Source organism: Chiloscyllium punctatum, chromosome 17 (assembly GCF_047496795.1).
Source record: "Chiloscyllium punctatum isolate Juve2018m chromosome 17, sChiPun1.3, whole genome shotgun sequence".
NCBI lineage: Eukaryota > Metazoa > Chordata > Chondrichthyes > Orectolobiformes > Hemiscylliidae > Chiloscyllium > Chiloscyllium punctatum.
In genome coordinates, this window is record NC_092755.1 from 93,576,611 (window position 1) to 93,598,038 (window position 21,428).

A 21,428-nucleotide genomic window follows, 5' to 3' on the forward strand; every position below is an offset into this window, starting at 1 on the left:
TATTTCCTTAATTCTTAAGAAGGGGAAGATTCCTAAGGATTGTGCCTCATACAGGCCCATCTCTCTATTAAATTCAGATTTCAAGATTCTGTCCAAGGTCCTGACGTTTGAGATTGGAAAAGATGTTGCTTCATATTGTTAAAGAGGACCAGACAGGCTTTATAAGGGGCCGTAGGTCCTCTAATAATATTAGAAGGTTGCTGAATATGGTCCAAGTTTGTCAGCAATGATCGATTCAAGGGTTGGTGATTTCCTTAGATGCACAGAAAGCATTTGACCGGGTGGAATAGCCATACCTTTTTATGTCATAGAGTCATAGAGATGTACAGCACGGAAACAGACCCTTCAGTCCAACCCTTTGGGTTGGGTGGGGTCTTTGCTAGGTGGGTGGAGGTTTTATATCACCACCCTCTGGCCGTGGTCATCATCAACAGGGTAAAGTCTGTGAATTTAAGGATTGGTAGGGGTAGTCGGCAAGGCTGCCCCCTCTCACTGTTGTTGTTTACGTTGGTGATAGAGCCGCTGGCAGAGGCCATTCGTCAGAATGTCCATAGAACTGCTCTGGAAGTGGGATCGAGGGCACACAAGATTACACTGTACACGGATGATGTCCTTCTGTTTTTATTGAACCCGATGACCTCCGTACCCCATTTGATAAAATGTATCAATTAATTTGGGGCTATTTCAGGATATAAGATTAACTTTTCAAAATCGGAGGCTATGCCTTTGGGGAATGTTAAGGATGTGCCAGAAGTTGAAGGTGGCTCTAAGTTCCCTTTTAAGTGGTCACGGGCAGGGTTTCGATACCTAGGCATTTGTCTTACCCCCAAGTTTGATCTGTTATTTCAGACTAACTTTGCTCACTTGCTCAACAATATTAGGCGAGATCTCCAGCAATGGGAGGTTCTTCCAATTTGATGACAGAGCCGAATATCTCTCATTAACATGAATGTTCTTCCTCGTTTGCTTTATCCCATGCATATGCTCCCTATAATTTTTCCCAGATCAACGCTGCAGAAGCTTATGGGATGGTTTGATTCCTTTGTCTGGCATTGTGGGCTGCCCCTCATCAAACTTACTAAATTGCAGTTGCCTCAAGATGAGGGAGGAGTTGATTTCCCAGACATCAGGAGGTATCAATTGAGTTCCTGCTGTCCTTTGTCTGTGATTAGATAGGTAATGATCTGGACTCAATATGGCTAGACATTGAGGCCTCCCAGGCAAAGTGCCCTCTTATTAACTTAGATAAGATGAGGATGGTTATGGACCACGGCCGGAACCCCATTGTCATTAGTACAGTCAAGGCATGAAGGGCGATGCATCAGAGTGAGGGTTGCTTATCCAAGACTTCGCCACTTACACCTATAGTTGGCATGCCAGGGTTCCAACCAGGAATGATGGACTCAGGATTCAAACTATGGGCAGCGAGAGGAGTTTCTAGTTTAGGAGTCTTGTTTGAGGGGGAGGTTATTATGTCTTTTGAGCAACTGAGCCGCAAACACAGGGTGCCCAGCAGAGACCTTTTCCATTTTTTTCAGGTTAGGGATTTCATCCAGAAGAAGACTACACTTCTCACTAAGCCTTATAAGCCTAATACAGAGAGGTTGTTACTACGCTCCACAAGCACCCTCTCGGTTAGTGCCCTCTATCGCCTGCTGGGTGGCAGGGCCTGGCATGATACTAACCGGTTATGTGAGGTCTGGGAGGAAGTGCTAGGAGTGGAGATCTCTTCTGAAACATGGGAGAACATATGGGAGAATGCTCAAAAGATCTCAATCTGTAACAGGACATGCGCATAAGCAGTTAAAAGTTCTGCACAAGGTTCATCTGGCACCAGACCATCTGGTGAAATGTGCCCCAAATGGAAAATAAGTGTAGGTACTCTCACCCATTGCTTCTGGACAAGCCACGTGCTCCATGTTTATTGGAGCGCTGTGGTGGGAGAGATAGGGAGGGTATTGAGGACTGAAGTCAACATAGACCTGATATCTCTCCTCTTAGGTCTGCCAAATTTACCATCTTTAGACGGGCATGGGAAGAAACTATTTAATATTCTTGCATACTGTGCACGAAAGAATATTCTGATGAACTGGATGTCTGAGAATCCACCGGGCTGGCTGGGATGGCAGAAATTAATTGTGGAGCACATTCCCTTGGAAATTTTTACAAACATGGTGCACCACACAACAGATTATTTTTATAAAACATGGCAGCCCTACTTGAGTTATTTAGATATAGATTTTTCAGCTCTCTTAACTAGGGCATTTGTTTAACTGGGATGGTTAGGTTTGTCAAGCCCTAGGCACTGGAGGGTATATATACAATGCTCCCATTCCTTTGTTTGGGAGCTTTGTGCCGAGCATAACTATTCTGTGTTCTGTTTATTTTTGCCTTTCTTTCCCTTTTTTTGATCTATTAATTATTTAGTTATTTATTGGTGTTCCTTTGCACAGTGTTAGGGTTTGTTTGTATTATAGGGTAGGTTAGTAGTTAGTAGACAGTAGTTGTATTGTAATTTGTGTTTAGTTTTTTTTTATTATACTGATATTTGCTTTGATTGTATTTTTCAATAATTTTATATGTTTGTAAAGTTCAAAAAATTTGCTAATAAATATATTTAAAACACTACAACACCCATATACATTACATTGACAATAACCATGCCAACGTGCGCTCTGTTTCACTCCTGCCACCGAATGCCTCCGTTTCTCATTCAAGTCTTGACAGTGCGTCGGCAATTACATTTTCTCATCCTGCCACAAGTACAATTTTCAAATTGAATGACTGTCACAACAAGCTCTATCTAAACACTCTGACAGTTTTGTCCTTAAACTTCTCCACAAACTTCAATGGGTTATGATTAGTGTATATGATTGTCTCAGATATGTTACTGGTAACATAAACGTTGAAATCTTGTAACACCAACACCAAGCTTAAAGTCTCCTCAACTCCTATTTCATGTTGAATGTTGAACTTCCTGGAGAAATATCTGTTGGTCTTTTCTATCTTCACACTGTCTACCTGGAAGAGCACATCACCAACACCCACATCACTTGCATCGGTGGCACCCTGAATGGCTTTACATAATTAGGTGTGATGAATGCTGGGGCAGTGCTTAACACAGCTTTCAAATGCCTTCTGACAGTCCGCTTTCCATGGAAACTTCTTGCCTTTCTTTAGCAATTCAGTGAGTGGAGCAGCCACACTGCTAAAATTTGATACGAATGTTTGATAAAATCCACTCAATCCCAGGAATTGTGGTACTGCTCTTTTTGTTGACAGTATGGGAAACTCCCCAATTAACTTCGTTTTTGCATCCCGTGGAGCCATTTGTCCATGTGCAACAACATGGTCCAGGAAGCTCAGTGAAGTTTATCACCAAGCCTCCCTTCTGAAGTTGTTTGAACAAGTTTGATAAATGTTGCAAATGTTCCTTCTGTGTGACTAAAAATCACTCGTTATCTATATATACGACACAATTGGGTAATCCAGCAATGACCTTATTGGTTTGTCTCTGAAATGTGGCTGGTGCATTTGTCATACCAAATGGCATGACTTTAAACTAATACAGTCCATTTGGCGATAATGAAAGCAGAAATTGCCTTCACTCTTTCTGACAAAGGTACCTGCCAGTATCCTCGAAGCAAGTCCAACTTAGATATATAAGTTGCTTGTCCCACCTTTTCAATATAGTCTTCCAAACACAGAATCAGATATGCATCAGTATTCGTAACTGCACTGACTTTGTGATAGACCACACATAACCATTGGGTACCATCTGGTTTTGGGGTGAGCTCCAGTCACTAACTCATTTCAATTATGTCACCTTGGCGCATGTATCCAACCTCCTTTTGAACCAGTGCCAACTTTAGAGGGTTCTGCCTATAAAGATGTTGGTTAATCTGAACAGCATCTCCTATATTTATATCATTCATAATTAGTTTAGTACCTCCCAGCTTATTTCCACATATCTTCCCATGTGATAGTAATAACTCTTTCAGGTTATTTCAATTTTCCTCTGGAAGGTAACTCAATAATTTATCCCAATTTTTGAAAACTTCCTCATTGTCCGATTTAATTTGAGGAATATCCAAATTCAGAATCTTCTGAACTTGTTTACATTGGTTACCTCTGTGTTGTAACCAATTAGACAGTCTACTTTGGCTTTCTTTCCCTGTCAAAATACTTTTTAATCACATTCACATGACAGACTCTGTGAGATTTCTTTCTGTCTGGAGCCCTTACCAAATAGTTCACCTCACTCAATTGCCTTTCGACTTGATGTGCTCCACTAAACCTTACTTTTCAAGGTTCCCCTATCACTGGAAATAACACTAGCATCTTATCCCCAATAGGAAAATTGTGAGTGATTTCTTATCTGCTTCAATGTTTCATTGTATGCTGTGATCATTCTAAATGCTGTCGAGCCAACTCGCCCGCTGTATTTAATTGTTCCCTAAAATTTGACACATAGTCCAAATATATGGTCACTGAATTCTGACTTACCAATTTCTCCTTAATTTTAGCAGTCCTCTCACCCCATGCCCAGTCTTTTCCCTGGGGTCGGAGAGTCCAGAACTAGAGGGCATAGGTTTAGTGTGAGAGGAGAAAGATATGAAAGAGACCTAAGGGGCAACTTTTTCATACAGAGGGTGGTACGTGTATGGGATGAGCTGCCAGAGGATGTGGTAGAGGCTGGTACAATTACAACATTTAAAAGGCATTTGGATGGGTATATGAATAGGAAGGGTTTGGAGGGATATGGGCCGGGTGCTGGCAGGTGAGACTAGATTGGGTTGGGATATCTGGTCGGCATGGACAGGTTGGACCAAAGGGTCTGTTTCCATGCTGTACATCTCTATGACTATGTACAGCACAGAAACAACCCTTAGGTCCAAATTGTCCATGCCAACCAGATATCCTATCCTAATCTAGTCCAATTCATGGAGTCATAGAGATGTACAGTATGGAAACAGACCCTTCGGTCCAACTTGTCCATACCGACCAGATATCTTAACATAATCTAGTCCCGTTTGCCAACACTTGGCCCATAACCCTCTAAACCTTTCCTATTCATTTACCCATCCAGATGCCTTTTAAATGCTGTGATTGTACCAGCGTCCACCACTTCCTCTGGCAGCTCATTCCATACATGCACCACCCTCTGTGTGAAACAGTTGCTGCTTAGGTCCCTTTTATATCTTTCCCCTCTCACTCTAAACCTATGCCCTCTAGTCCTGGAATCCCCCACCCCAGGGAAAATACCTTGTCTATTTATCCTATCCATGCCTCTCATGATTTTATAAACCTTTATAAGGTCACCCCTCAGCCTCCGACACTCCAGGGAATACAGCCCCAGCCAATTCAACCTCTCCCTATAGCTCACATCCTCCAACCCTGGCAACATCCTTGTAATTTCTTTTCTGAACCCTTTCAAGTTTCACAAACCCCTTCTGATAGGAAGGAGACTAGAATTGCACGCAATATTCCAAAAGTGGCCAAACCAATGTCTTGTTCTGTTGTAATATGACCTCCCAACTCCTGTACTCAATACTCTGACCAATAAAGGAAAGCATGCCAAATGCCTCTTTCACTATCCTATCTACCTACAACTCTACTTTCAAGGAACTATGAACCTCCATGCCAAGGTCTCTTTGTTCAGCAACACTCCCCAACACCTCACTTTTAAGTGCATGAGTCCTGCTAAGATGTGTTTTTCCAAAATGCAGCACCTTGCACCTTAAATTAAACTCCATCTGCCACTCTTCATCCCATTGGCCCATCTGATCAAGGTCTTGTTGAACTCTGAGATAACTTTCTTCGCTGTCCACTACACCTCCAATTTTGGTGTCATCTGCAAACTTACTAACTATACCTCCTATGCTCACATCCAAATTATTTATATAAATGATGAAAAGCAGTGGACCCAGCACCGATCCTTTTGGCAATCCACTGGTCACAGGCCTCCAGTTTGAAAAGCAACCTTCCACCATCACTCTGTCTTCTATCTTCGTGCCAGTTCTGTATCCACATGCTAGTTCTCCCTGTAATCCATGAGATCCAACCTTGTTAACCAATCTCCCATGAGGAACCTTGTTGAACGCCTTATTGAAGACCATATAGATCATGTCTACCACTCTGCCCTCATCAATCCTCACTGTTACTTCTTCAAAAAACTCAAATTTGTGAGACATGATTTCCCATGCACAAAGTCATGCTGACTATCCCTAATCAGTCTTGGCTTTCCAAATACGTGTAAATCCTATCCCTCAGGATTCCCTCCAACAACTTGCCCACCACTGACGTCAGACTCACCGGCTTATAGTTCCCTGGCTTGTCTTCACCACCTTTAAATTGTGGCACCACTTTAGCCAACCACCAGCCGTCCGGTACCTAACCTATCACTATTGATGACACAATTATCTCAGCAAGGTGTCCAGCAATCACTTCCCTCAGTGTTCTAAGGTACACCTGATCAGGTCCTGGGGATTTATCCACTTCTATGCATTTCAAGACATACAGCACCTCATCCTCTATAATACAGACATTTTTCAAGATGTCACCATCTGCTTCCCCACGTTTTATATCTTCCATGTCCTTCTCCACAGTTAACACTAATGCAAAGTATTTGCTTAGTATCTCCCCCATTTCCTGTCATTCCAAACATAGGCTGCCTTGCTGATCTTTGAGGGGTCCTATTCTAACCTTAGTTAGCCTTTTGTCCTTAACATATGTATTCTCAGGAATGTCCTCTCTAAGTTACATAAAGAGATATTAGGATAACTGACCAAAATTTTGACAAAGAGGTTTTTAGAACAGTGTTATAAATAGAGGGGCTTGATAGCTGAAGGCACTGCCACTAACTGTGGAGCAATTACAACTGGGTATGCACAAGAGGCTAGAATTGGAATGCTGCAGAAATCTTTCATTATATTCTGGAGGTGCTTACAGGTAGATGGGGTGAGCCATGGAAGTATTAGAAACAAGAATGAGAATTTTAAAATTGAGGCATGGTTTACCTGGCAACTAAGGTACATCGGCTAGCTCAATTGTGATGACAGATCAGGACTTTGTTATGGACTAGGCCAGACCACTCAAAACAGTCTGAAGCAGGCAGCCCAGGCCGTAACTTTGCAATCATTTTTCGGTAAGTGCACAGTGAAAATTACCTGGAGTAAGTTAGCTAGTGTTGACTACCAGGTTTTAAAATAGACAAAAAGTTTATTCACAAAATTACAGAATGACACACAAAGAACAGAGCATAGAATACCCACAGAACTCAGACTATCCCTGACTCGACTTAATTATGCTGTTCTATATATACACAACAGTTCCAATAAACAAACCCCTTAAACACAGAGCAAAAAATGAAACAAAGGCTTACAGATCGAAATTAGAAGGGTAGAAGGACAGAGAGTCTAGCAGCCTGCATCCACATAGCTCCACAGATGAATTTTTCTAATTAAAGTTCTAATCTGAACTGCTCAGCTAGAGAGCTGGCCACGACCCCTTGACTTAAACAGGTTACTTCTAAAAGCATAAAAGCTTTGGCCTAAAGTCTCATCTGTTTATGTATAAACAAAAGCCTTTCATCTCTGTACCAAACCCAGCCGTTTTGGAGCCCGGCCTGTTTTTGACCCCTCTGAGAAAACCAAGGACACCGTATCCTTGAGAAAAGGAACAGCTTTTAGAATAAAGGACCAGCTTTGTGGCAACTTGATATGAAGTAGGATACATACAGCAGAGTTTTGGGATAGATTATGTTTAGACAGGGTGAATATTTGGAGGCCACTGGATGAGTATCTGTTGAATATAAAATTAATTATATGGAGGATCACAATAGAGACATAATCTGAAAGTCTCAAAAAACATTTCAAGCTGGGGTTGACGTGAAGGGGTTATTAAAGTGGCAGCATTTTAAAAGTCACAGATGAAGATGGTGAAAAGGTATTGTTATGATCTGAAGTCATAATGGAGCAATTTAGCATGTGACCTGTTCTGCCATTTAAGTAGAAGATTTTCTGGTGAGGATATTTACTCTCCATTCCATTCCATAGTATTATCCCCTTTGTCAGCACTTCAGGAGACCACAATTTTCTGTAGCTAAACTTCACATCAAGCTGACTATTACAACCAAAAATGGTGGCCTAGTACTTGCCTCGTTCCATTCTAATCCACTTAGTGGAGCCAGATAAATATCTGCATTACCTTTTCTTCCTACACCAACACCATTACCTCTGATGTTCCACAAGGATTTGTCCTCATTCCCCTCCTATTTCTTAACTACTTGCTGTCTCTTTGTAACATCCTCCAAAAGCACATTCAAGTGTGTGTAGTTTGACATCATCTACTCTAACTCATCACTAACTATATCAAATCCCATCACTGCCCCTAAATTATCAGATTGTGTCCAACTTCTTGTAATGGATGAGCAAAAATTTCCTCCAATCAAATATTGAGAAGATCAAAATCATTGTCTTTATTGTCCTTCTCAAACTTCTTTTCCAAATCAGTGATTACATCTCTCTCTGTGATAACTGCCTAAATCTGAATTATACTATTCACTAACTTGGTGGTAGATTCAAAGGTGAGTTTCCAGTCATATATAATGCAAGAATCTATTCCAAAATTAATAGAACAGAAAATAAGTTTTAAAGAACAATATGAGTAATATTTGAATCAAGGTCACACTTGACTTGCAGGCCAACTTTTGTAGTGAAGTGATCTTGGTGACTCACTGATGAGAATGAGAATTAATGTAACTCTGGCAGCATGTTTCCTTAATGAAACTAAGACCTCCTGCACACATTTAGGTCCCACTTAGACATCCATTAGACAACCAGTTCACCAACGTAAATATTGAACATAGAGTAAAATCTCTAGCATCGTGCATGGTGCACACATACTATATATTTTAATTCCTCATAAAAGTCATAATATGGTGTCCTAGAGGCGGGCTGTCTAACTAAGGAGAGCTTGACTCGAAGTGTATGGTTAATAGGATCAACATTGTGATTCCTAAACATGGTTCCATAAGCAGAAGAATGCTCTACAAAGAGCAAGTCAACCCCAACCCCCAAACATATTCATCTTGAATCTGAACATTAATTAACAAAAGTTCACAGCTACATTAGTTCGAATTTAACAAAAACTAAGAGAGACCATATTTAAAAGTGTTGCGAAACTTGGTTAAGTGTAGAATGCCATTCCACGGTTTAAAGGCATTGACTACGACTCCCATAGTGCTTTGCAGGGCGGAAGTTAAGTGACGTTTCATTAACGGTTTATACCAACGTGTTCCGGAAGTCCAGCCCTTCCTTTTGAGACAAGGTAGGAATGGCGGCGTTCATGGAATGAAGTAGTTGGTTTAAAAATCAGCATCCATCGGAGTCGGGAAATCTTTTCCATAACTAGCACCACTCCAAAAAAATAATATAGTGTTTCAGCTACTCGGATTACTCCCAATTTCCAGTTGAGGTGGTTGTTCAGTGATGTTTGTGGTGATTTCTGTTCCAGACCCAGGAAAACCGACAGAGCACGGTGGTGTAATGGCGGTTTCTGAGATTTTGTGCTGAATTAGAAACTTCTGTGACCGGAAGGGCGAAGGAGTTAACGCTATTTAAGGGATGAGGCCTGTTGGAAAGAGTGGAGCAGCTAGGAGCTTGAGAGTCTAAATGCATGGAGTTTGACGGTGTGACTGCTGGTTTGGCAGAGGCGCTCATAAATATCTTTAATGTTTCTGATGTGGTGGAAACGTTATGAAAATATCTGGATTAGTGACGCCACAAGCTTTGTATCAGCTCTTAGAATTTTTGTGAAAGTGTCATTGGAAACGGTTTATCCAACTTCTTATCCAGGGTGTTATTTTAATAAAATTAATCCAGTTGGTTGATATGTTGCTCCAAATATATAGATATTTCAGTGAACTATTCTAAGGTATTTGTGTGATTGTTTCGTCCTAGTTTTCAACCTTAACTAGTAATTGACACTAATTTATCAATCGCATTGATCAGAATTATTTCCCTTGCAAGTTATGTCAACAGTATCTTTATGTTGTCCACTACATTGTCTGGACGCTTATGTTGAACTTTGAGATCTATGCAGCAAGATTTTAACAGGTGGATACATATCTCTGTGTGGAAGAGATGCTGTGGGAATTAACTGATTAAATACTAAACTCAATGTGCAAAGCAATGACAGCTGTTTCCATTAGATTAGTTAGTTCTTAGGGTTTAAAAAGATCAAAGGGTTACGGGCGAAAGTTGGTGTCTTGATTTTTTGACTTTATCCACTCCAGTCCAACACACACCCCTCCACATCATGACTTGGATAATCGGGCATGATTGTACTGAATCAAAGGGCTGTTTGGCCCACTCCTATTTGTTTTTGGTTTCTGTTAACAGTTTATGACAGAGGTGAAGTGTAGCAACCCACTGACCTTCAAAGATGTTCCTTTGAGAATAATGTTTGCGGTACCTCAAATTTTAGATGGCAGTATTCATGACCAGTTGGCACATTATTTACTGTTTGATTCACAATTGGTTACGTGGTTGTGTAATTTGTCAGATCTTGGTGTATTAAATCTTGTCAGATGTTTTGGTATACTTTGCTTTAATGCATCAGGACACTTTGAGCACACTGGAACTTAAATTTGAAACTTCACCTTGTCTGTGTTGTTTGTATTGAGGTATCGTCAGAATCATTGGCGACCTTTAAGAGGCATTTGGATAGGTACGTGGATGGGTGCTTAATCTAGGTTAGAAGTTCAGCACAACATCGTGGGCCGAAGGGCCTGTTCTGTGCTGTATTGTTCTATGTTCTATGTTGTTCTATTGTAGAAGAAAGTGAGGACTGCAGATCAGAGCTGAAAATGTGTTGCTGGAAAAGCGCCAGCATGTCAGGCAGCATCCAAGGAGCAGGAGAATCGACCTTTCGGGCATGAAACGTATCGATGTTTCTTCAGGAATATTCCTGAAGAAGGGCTCATGCCCAAAACGTCGATACTCCTGTTCCTTGGATGTTGCCTGACCTGCGCTTTTCCAGCAACACATTTTCAGCTCTGTATTGAGATACTGGTCTACACGCTCAAACCACCATAAGCACAAACTTACTTTTAAAGTGTAACTTTTGGCAGATGGCGGGAGAGAAGGAGCCGATGGCGGGAGAGAAGAAAGAACCAATGGCGGAAGAGAAAAAGAAAAAACCACGTCACCGCTGTAGCCGTAACCCTGTGCTGGCTCGGGGCATTGGCAGATTTTCCCGTTCTGCCATGTATACCAGGAGAGCCATGTACAAGCGAAAATATAAAGCTCCTGAGACAAAGGTAAGGAAAGACAAGGTTTTCAATATGGCCTCGAAGTTTGACAATGTACCTTGAGGAAGACATACAAATGTAGCAATTGGCAATGAAGTGCATTCACCTAAATACAAAAACGTGGAGACTCTAAGACCAGTGGTGGCACAGTGGTTAGCACTGCTGCCTCACAGCACCAGAGACCCGGGTTCAATTCCCATCTTGGGCAACTGTCTGTGTGGAGTTTGCACATTCTCCTCGTGTCTGCGTGCAGATTAGGTGAATTAGCCATGCTAAATTGCCCGTAGTGTTAGGTGAAGGGGTAAATGTAGGGGAATGGGTCTGGGTGGGTTGGTTTGGACTTGTTGGGCCAAAGGGCTTATTTCCACACTGTAATCTAATCTAATCTAAACCTCAATAAGGGGTCACACATTCCTGAGGAGGAGTTTCTTTACCACAGCTGGCTGTTGAGGCTTAGTGTATTCAAGGCTGAAATAGGCATCTTTGAAATCTGTAAAGGAGCCAACCGTTATGGGGAAAAGGAAGGAAAGGGATTTTAGAGCAGTCAGCTATAATGTCATTGAATGGTGGTGCACACTTGATGGGCTGAATGGCTTACTTCTACGCCTAAGTCTTATGGTCACCTGTTCTTTTAAAGTTATTTAAAATCTATTCCAACAATTTGGATGAGGGAACCACTTTAATGTTTCTGAATTTACTGTCAGTGCAAAACTAGGTGAGTATGAGTGGTGAGGAGGGTGTAAAGAAACTTCAGGAGAATTTGGACAAGTTGAATGACTGACCAAATACATGGCAGATGATGTATAACATACATAAATGTGAAATTGCCCATTTTGGAGGGAAAAAACACAAAGGTGGTGAACTATGCAAATTGTAATAGATTGGATGGGGAAAGATTGAGGTGCAAAGAGGCCTGGATGTTCTTGTTCATTGGTCATTGAAAATAAGTGTGCAGGTGCTGCAAGCAGTAAGGAAGATGCATGGTATGTCAGTCTTTATAGGGTGGATTGAGTACAGGAGCAAGGAAGCCTAACTGTAGCGGCAGAAGGCCCTGGTAAGACCACACATCTGGAGTATCATATGTAATTTTGGTCTCCTTGCATAAAAAATATATACTTTTCATAGAGGGTGTCCAGCAAAGGCTAACTATATTGATTTCTGGAGTGCCAAGTTTGATGTATTAGCGCAGATTGATTTCACTGGGCCGCTATTCAATGGTGCTTGAATTTGGCTGGACGCACGTGATGTCAGAATGATGTTCCCCCTGGCCATAGAGGGCCTAACAAGAGGTCACTGTCTCTGGATAAGCCATCTAACTTGGGGTTGTGATCCTGTGCAATTATCAGTGGAATCTGTAGAGGCGAAATCACGAAATAAGTATAAGCTAAAGATGTCAAAGATATGGGAGAAAAAATAAACTCTGGTCACATTGAATGGTAGAGCAAGCTTAGTGGTCCAAGTGGTGTACTCTTGCCTTGATTTTCTGTTCATTGCTAGTAATAGAAATTGGGATTTCATAGCTTGTGGTGTAACACATTACAAAGTAAGAAAATTTAAAAGTTGACCTCTTTGCTTTTCAGATTGAGAAGAAGTTGAAGGAAAAGACTCCCTTTTCAATTACCAAGCCTGTTGGAGGAGACAAAAATGGTGGTACTCGTGTTGTCAAAATCCGTAAAATGGTAATTTTTCTTCCTCTTGAGCTTTTAAAAATATTTTAAGAGAGGTGGAATATGCAGCTAATTTTGAGTTTGAGACTTGGATGGTTCTTGATGTACTGTAGTGATTTTATTTTTCATCCAAATAAGAGACTGATGTTCAGCCATTCTGTATTAGAATTGCATGGTTCTTGGCGTTCTCTTTCCAAATAACAATCCTGACGTAATTGCTCCGCAGCACTATGTTACTATTATCTGTTCTCTATCAGTAGCTTGGTGTGTTTATTTGGTTGCTAACTTTCAAATCAGTGTTCAAAACTATTTTGTTCCAGCTTGGCAAGGGGTTGTCTGTTGTCCAGCAATCTGTATTGACTGCACCTTCAATTATCTGGTCATGCTGGGCTTTGTAATTCTCTTGCTGTGATGGAACCTGCTGACAGATGGCGACAAGAGCAAACTACTGAGAACTGATGGTGATCACACAGCAGGGAAAAAAATCAGCTCACCATTGCTGGATAAAGTTTCATTTTAAAAGCTGGTCAAATTCAGAAGGCTAAAGTTCCAGTTTTCTTATTGCTAAAACGTTCAATATTGATCAAATTGAACATTTTTAGAGAGTTTGATTGCACAACCAGAATGAAATGTCTGTTTTGTGAAGAGAAGTGTACACCATCTCCATTAAGAATTTTCTTGAATCTAGTTGTATATTTTACTCTTTAGAAGGCAATATCTTTGTACTTATTTGCTTTTCCAGCCACGCTATTACCCCACTGAAGATGTCCCTCGCAAAAGAATTAGCCATGGTAACAAACCTTTCAGCCAGCACAAAAGGCATCTTCGTGCATCCATCACCCCAGGGACAGTGCTCATCATACTTACTGGTCGCCACAGATGTAAGGTGAGATGGGTCTCCGGATTGACACTTTTCATTTCCATGTTTGTAACGACAGTGAACATCACAGTTGTTCGGGTACGGAAGAAAACCATTTTGCATATCACATCTGTGCAAACTCTACAGCAATCCAGTCACATTTTATTTTGCATTGCTACCCACTTGACTCTAAAGATCAATGCTCATAAACCTGCAACTGTCCCCTGTCTCTTCAGAGTTCTGTAGAGCAGTGCCAACACAATGCTCTTAATTGCAACTAACACTTGCCTGCCTATTCTATTATCTCTGTCCCATTGAAGTTAATTGCTACTATCCTCTGTTTATTACACATCCAAATTTGTTATCATGAACAACATTTGAATCTTTATTGTATTCCAGCATCAGGGTGATTTATATATTGAAAACAAAAACGGTGCTCCGAACACTGGCCATTAAGGAAAATCAAACATATACTACCTACCAGTCTGAAAAACAGTTAGCACAACTTGTTTCTTGTCTGTAAGTTTTTTTTAACCAAGCTGAAAATTCTCCTTCTATTCTTTTGAAGCTCAATTTTATTAACTAGCTTTGAGTGGTGCCCTGTCAACCACTTCCTTAAAACTTCATACAGACAAGATTTGTTGTATATCTTTCAATGTTTGCTGTATGCTTTTTAAAAAAAAACAGGTTAGGTTGGTCAAACACAATCTGTCTTTTACAAATCCATGCTGGCTATCTTTAGTTAAAGCCTCCCCAAGAGCCTGTTAACTCTTTCCGTGACTATTGTTTTAGTTCCGTGCCCGACATTGGCCTTAATATTACTGGCCTGTAGAAACTATGAATATTCATGGTAATAGAGTCAGATACATTAAGAACACTTAAGCAACTCTTGGGTAGGCACATGGATGGATGAATGTAAAATGAAGGTTGTGGATTAGTTTGCCCCTAGAGTTGGATAAAAGGTCAGCACAACATCGAGGGCTGAAGGGGCCTGTACTGTTCTATGTTCTGTGCTTATACTTTTTTTTCAATAAAGTGGCCCTATTTGTCACTGTCCAATCTTGTTGCACCAATTTAATATTGGCAAGCTCTTCTGCTATCACTGTCCCCACTTCCCTTTTAAAAGCCTAGGATACCAACCATCCAAGGTAGAAAGGCTATCCTCTCAAAGCATAGCCAGCCTCTCTATCAAATCCTACCTATTGATTTTTTTTTACTGTGCCCGTTGCCTCTTCTATGTTGGCTGTCACTGATATTTGGTCAGCATTCTCTTTATCAGTAAATATTGATACAAAGTACTGATTAACTATTTGAGCCTGTTAGCACAGAGCACTTTGTCCTTAGTATGAGCTGGGTCAGGACCTATTATCAGTGTAATAATTCAGATGCTGAGGAGTGATTTTTGGTTTCTCTTGTGTAACTACAGTTCTGTTGTCATTCTGTCCTTGACCTTTTGTTTGTCTGTTCACTTTCCTTAAACTTTCTCAATTTGGTCTGGTTCTTGTTTGCAGAATCCATCTGTCATACCTCATGCACCTTTTTTTGTTTAGATTCTTTATTTTGCTCAACATCCATGCTATGTTGGCTTTAGTTTTCCTGCTTTTTCCCATTCATTAAGTTGAGCTGCTTGTATCTGTAGGGCACATATCTATACTATTAACAGATAATTAGGTTACAGACAATCATTTTGATGAAGATTTGATTTTTCACTGTACTTTTCTTTGCAGCGTGTGGTTTTCCTGAAGCAGCTTGATAGTGGCCTGTTACTGGTGACTGGTGAGTCAGGTTCCTCTTAAAGTTGTTTTCACTTAAATTACATATGTTGGAGGAGGCAGAGTAGAGCTGAGTTTGGGATTGATTGGATTGTGATATGTTTCATCATGCTGTACATATATTGAATCTGCCATTGTGTTTTCCTTAGATGTTTTTATTTGCAGAACTTTGGTATTCATGTTCATAGTTGCAGTTTCTTTTTCCCTACACTAGTGTTCCAACTTGTAACATGTTCTGCAACTGTAAACTAATTCTGCCTGTGCTTAACACTTTTTTTTGTCTAAATTTTCTTCATGTTTTCATACAACGATAATCATATTTCCCAACAGATACTCATTGCAAGTTATACTTTTGTTTCCACTCTGCTTGCCACTTGATTTATTAGTTTTAAGTGTTTTTGCACTTTTTTAAAGATTGTGTAGTTTTACAGAACTGCTGAAAACAAACCTGCCTCTTGTTGGAACTACTTGCAATATGTTTCACATTAATGGTAATGTATTTTGGGAACCTTGTCCTGTATGGTAGTCTTTGGGAGGCAAATTCTAAGGCTACAAACCAGACGGGAAGGGTCTTTTGTGCTTTTCTATGAATTTATGAAATGTGGGTGTCACTGTCATTGACTGAGCCACCGTATCCCACCGCCCTCAAAGATGGTAGTGAGGTGCATCCTTTGAACTGGTGTTGTTAATTTGCTTGAAATCTGCTATGATGTAATTTGACCAAAGTGAAGAACCTCATGAGCATTAAAAATCATCACTGGTGTCAATGAACAGTCAATGTACTCGAAATTAATTTGCCTGGAATTTTCTGTGTGGATAGTAAGGTGAAGTGATTAACCCCGTAAAAGAAATTCGCAATGATCTTTGCATACCTTTTTCTGTTTGCTCTGTGTTGATGTATCTGCTGCTGTGTGTTGTTTTCTGATTCCTCTTGCATTTTTTTTGTAGGTCCTCTGGTTGTCAACCGTGTCCCATTGCGTAGGGTTCATCAGAAATTTGTCATTGCAACATCAACAAAGATTGACCTCTCGGGTGTAAAAATTCCCAAACACCTGACTGACCCCTACTTCAAGAAGAAGCGGCTGCGCAGGCCCAAGCACCAGGAGGGCGAGATCTTTGATACTGAGAAAGAGGTAGAGAGAGCACTGCATTCTGATGCTTCGCCTCATTTAATCCCTTGACATGATAGTATTTTGTTGCCTCTTTGTTTAGAGTATTTCAGTTGTAATATTTTTGTCTACATTCTGCTACCTGAAGCTTTTCTGCATTACATAGCTTGCCCATAGTGGTAACAGCACCAAATGAGGATATTTGACTTGGTGTCTTTGTAATAGCTAATCAGCTAGTTATTCCTCTGTCCGTACCCTAAAGCCTTGATTTTTTTTTCTCTTTTAATTATTTTCCAATTCCTTTAGGAAAATGTATAGAATTATTGAACTGATATTCTACTCTTGCCATACTTGTACGCTCCTTTTCATTGTTGCTGGAGTTGTCTGTGATTTAAGCATCGGGTTATTTGCTGTTATCTCCCCTTTGTCAATGGCAGTTGGGTATGGTTAAGCTTCTCTTGATATACAAGTTCAATGTAGTTCCACACCAGTGTTCCATCTTTAAGTAATCATTCTTGCTGCAGGTTGATTGGAAAGACCATCTTGCTGCTCTACTGTGTGGTCAGTGCAGCTGTCTGACAGTAACAATATTGAACTCTTGAGCTTTAGCTGATGTTTGGAGCTCAACTTCTGTAGTATATATGACAAATGCCAAAATATTTGTATTTTTAAAAAAAAACAAAGGGCAGGGAGACACTCAAATTTTCTTTGCACATTGTGCATTGAATTTGTATGTAATTCATACCTGGATAACTCCGGTAATGCAGAGATTTCGACACAAAACTCTAAATTTGGCATTTCAGTGCAGCACTCAGCGTTTCACTTTGAGCTTTAAACCAAGGCTCCCACCTGTGAAGGTAAACAATCTTGTGGCTTACTTTGAAGATGGTTAACTGGATCTCTCTCATCTCTAGCAAATATCCCTGTTAAAATATTTTGCTGTTTATGGGAGCTTGCTGTGTTCAGTTTGATTGCCAGATTTTTTTATTGCAACCATGTGCATCTAAAGCTCTGTATCAGTGAAATGCAGTAACATATTTCAAGTTTATAAACATGGTATGGAGATATATCTTTTAATTTGGGAACGCATTCATGGTTGTATTTTTGTTTATTCATTTCTGCCTTGGAACCAACCTAAACAGGAAGATTACATTGTTTTATAATTGGGAACTGCAGGTACCTCGTGATAATTTGGGTTGCAAGCTACACTCTGTGTCAGAAGTTGACTTCAACGATGATCTGGTACAATTTTTGCTTGCTATAGTAACAGCATTCTCAACCCAGTGAATCGTCTTCATTCCATGATGCTCAGTGGGCCTGAGTTGACTGACAAAACTATGATTGATTTATCCTAGTAGTTTGAGAACATTCACTTGGGGGTGATCTGAATCTAGAAATGCCACCAAAACAAAAACATATAAAAATTGATAACAATCTCTTGCGAGAGAGGTGCTGAAGTTAGTATATTTCAAGCCAAGTAGATTGAGATGGATCACTTGAAATCAAAGATGAACCATTTTCAGGTGTTTTGATTTACATTTTGTCCTTGTGATTTATTTATCTCCACTTTATAGCTGATTTTAATATGTCTCTGATGTACTTTCAACTTTATTCAATAGTAGCATCTTATGACTGTTGGAAAATTGTGGATTTAAGCCCACTTAGGAGCTGTGAGCACTTAATCTGAACTAACATTTAGGTAGTTTGCTATATGCCATTACTGGTTTGTTAAATACTATCTCCCCTCTCAACTGATGAGCCAGGGTGAAAGAGTCCCTGGTGTTCAATAATAACTGTTAAATATTTTGTAATTCTGCTCCAGTTCCCAATTACAAGGGTGAACAGAGTTTTAAAATGATACGCCAGTAGCTGAAGTACTTTGGGATGTAGTGTGAAGATTTAAATTAACAATTTGCTCTTTTAAATGTGTGTGTATAGGAGCATATGTATTAGGATCTGAAGTATCTTTGGACAGAGAATTAACATTTTAACTTGAATATGTCTTAACAATTTTAGTAAGTGGATTTTGCATCAATTTTCAATTAAATTGATGTAATAATAGCAGTCTTCTATCTTGTAACACAGAAGCCATTGTCTTTTGAATGAGAAGACTGCTGCTGATCTCATCAATTTGAGTGTATATTGGAAAATTCGATTTTGCTGACTGAGAGATGTTTAGAAATTGCTGGATGAAGAATATTTTTTATGAGCTCAAATGCGATCGAAAATTCTTTTGATTTTGTCATTAGTTTTATAATTAAGAGCTTGTTTAACAATTCAGGTGCCTCAAATCTGATTTGTGTTCACTTGGCCAACAAAGTTAGAATAAAAGTTGCCACTTGGGTAGAGTGTTGTTGAGGCTTTGAAGCCTTGTTGTAATTTTTTTGAAAATGTTCACTCGCTGGGTGTGGATGTTTGCTGGCTGTGCCAGCACTTGGTATCCATCCCTAGTTGGCCTTGAAAGGGTGGGTGATGAGCTGTTGTCTTGAGCCACTGCTGTTCATTTGGATGCAAGTACATCCACAACACGAGAGATCCAGGATTTTGACCCAGTGACACTGAAGGAACAGTGATGTATTTCCAAGTCTGGCTGGTGATTTCATCCAGAATTTTCTTATTTGCTATCTAAAATTTACTCATTCCGCAGTTTCAGACAAAACCTGAATTATTAGTGGCAGAGCATTCAGCTGCAGCAATATGCTCTATGTTTGCATATTTTAAGTGCACCTTGATCTCTCTTACTATCTCTCTTCCTCTTTCAAGGCATTCCTTGATACCTATTGAAGAAACTTTTGGTTTTCCATCCTAATATCTGTATTTCAGTATCTTATTTTATAATACAGTATCTGTGAAGGGCCTTAGTTCATAATGTTAAGCGGTTCATATAAATACTGCATTGTTTTACATTAACACCTCAGTTCATTATCTCACATTATAGCAGCAAAATCTTTGCCTTTGGCTCCAATGCTATAATGTTTGGGAGGCAAAATATATAATTTGATTGAGTTCAATAGTCACTTCATAATATGACTTTTTGTTCTAGGAGTGATTACCAAATTCTAGTGATTCCATCTGACAAATTTTGCTCTGACTCACCTTTGCACCTTCTGTCTTCACAGAAATATCAACTAACAGAACAGCGGAAGGATGACCAGAAGACTGTTGATTCCCAAATCCTGCCCATTATTAAAAAGACTCCACAGCTCCGTGGCTATCTTCACTCCATGTTCTATCTGTCGAAAGGGGTGTACCCACATAAATTAATCTTTTGAGCATGTTGTGAGGAGAGACACTTATTAAAATTGGGATTTCAGCATCACTGGCTCCTGTTCTTGTATATGAAATGCAACAATAAAAGTGTTCTTGGTTTGTTTTTTCAGACTGAGTTTAGGTTTATATTAACATAATGTTTACATGCATATTGCAAAGTATCATAAAATATGCAAATAAGTCTTAAATTAGGGCACCCAAGCTATTGGCTACAGTCACATTACCCTGAGCCCAGGTTTAGTCTTTTAAATAGTGGAAATTGAGAGTGGAGAATATTTTGAACCAGGTTGTATGGATGCCATTGTTTCTCCCATTTTAAAACCAAGTATTCCATTGGCGAGTTTTGAGAAGATTTGTAGCTCAGCTTGAGGTTCTGGATGTAGGTTTGCATGCTGACCTGGAAGGTTAATTTTCAGATGTTTCGTCACCATACTAGGTAACATCTTCAGTGAGCCTCCAAATGAAGCACTGATGGTGTTGCCCGTTTTCTATTTATGTTTGCGTTTCCTTGGGTTGGTGATGTCCTGCCTATGGTGACATCAATTCCTATGGTGATGTCATTTTCTGTTCTTTTTCTTAGATGTTGGTAAACGGGGTCCCAGTCAATATGCTTGTTGATAGACAAAGCTGCATTAGAACATTATTTCAATGAGCCACCACACACTGCAGTAGAGGAACTATGCAGAACAGAGGAAAATCACCTATACAGTGTATTCAATACCCAATGAACACAGCCTGCTGATTTCTGAGCAGCAAACAAACAGGCACACAAAACATGTCCAGAAACTCTAGCCAGTTCACCTTCATTAAAGACATCTTAGAAATGACTGCCAGACTACTCAGACCCCTTGGCATCATGGTAGTCCACAAACCCACCAACACGCTAAAACAGCAGCTAATGAGCTTGAAAGACCCTATACAGACAACAAGCAAAACTAATGTAATTTACAAAATACTGTGCAAGAACTGTAACAAACACTACATTGGTCAAGCAGAAAACTAGCCACCAGGATACATGAACATCAACTAGCCACAAAACGACATGACCCACTCTCACTAGTATCCTTACGTACAGATAAGGAAGGACACCGCTTCGACTGGGACAACACATCCATCCTAGAACAAGCCAAACAGACATGAGAATTCCTAGAAGCATGAAATTCTAAACTGAGCTCTATCAACAAACACATTGACTTGGATCCCACATACAACCCACTGAGGAAAAAGGAACCGGAAATGACATCGCAATAGAAATAATGTCATCTGCCCAAGGAAATTCAAACATACAAATAGAAAGTAGGAAACATTAGCAGGGCTTCATCTGGAAGCTCACTGAAGATGTTACGTGATATGGTGACAAAACACCTGAAAACAACTTTTACAGCTCAGCAAGCAAACTTATATCCACAAGTATCCCATTCTTTATAAATTTGGACA

General features: G+C 40.0%; 1 protein-coding gene across 1 annotated transcript; it reads left to right on the forward strand.

Annotated features, from left to right (window-relative positions):
• Positions 1-11,134: 11,134 nt before the first annotated feature.
• On the forward strand, positions 11,135-20,100 carry rpl6 (ribosomal protein L6). The gene is made up of 6 exons (XM_072587948.1): positions 11,135-11,323; positions 12,895-12,993; positions 13,724-13,867; positions 15,568-15,616; positions 16,561-16,745; positions 19,841-20,100. Exons 1-6 carry the CDS (start codon positions 11,135-11,137, stop codon positions 19,991-19,993), a joined length of 819 nt encoding a protein of 272 aa, XP_072444049.1. The 3' UTR covers positions 19,994-20,100.
• The last annotated feature ends 1,328 nt before the right edge of the window (positions 20,101-21,428 follow it).

Bases quoted from the DNA above. Each gene is read 5' to 3' on its own strand.
- rpl6 (XM_072587948.1), top strand. From the start codon at position 11,135: ATGGCGGGAGAGAAGGAGCCGATGGCGGGAGAGAAGAAAGAACCAATG. The intron at 11,324-12,894 runs GTAAGGAAAGAC...TTTGCTTTTCAG, and splicing joins ATAAAGCTCCTGAGACAAAG to ATTGAGAAGAAGTTGAAGGA. The intron at 16,746-19,840 runs GTAGAGAGAGCA...CTGTCTTCACAG, and splicing joins TCTTTGATACTGAGAAAGAG to AAATATCAACTAACAGAACA.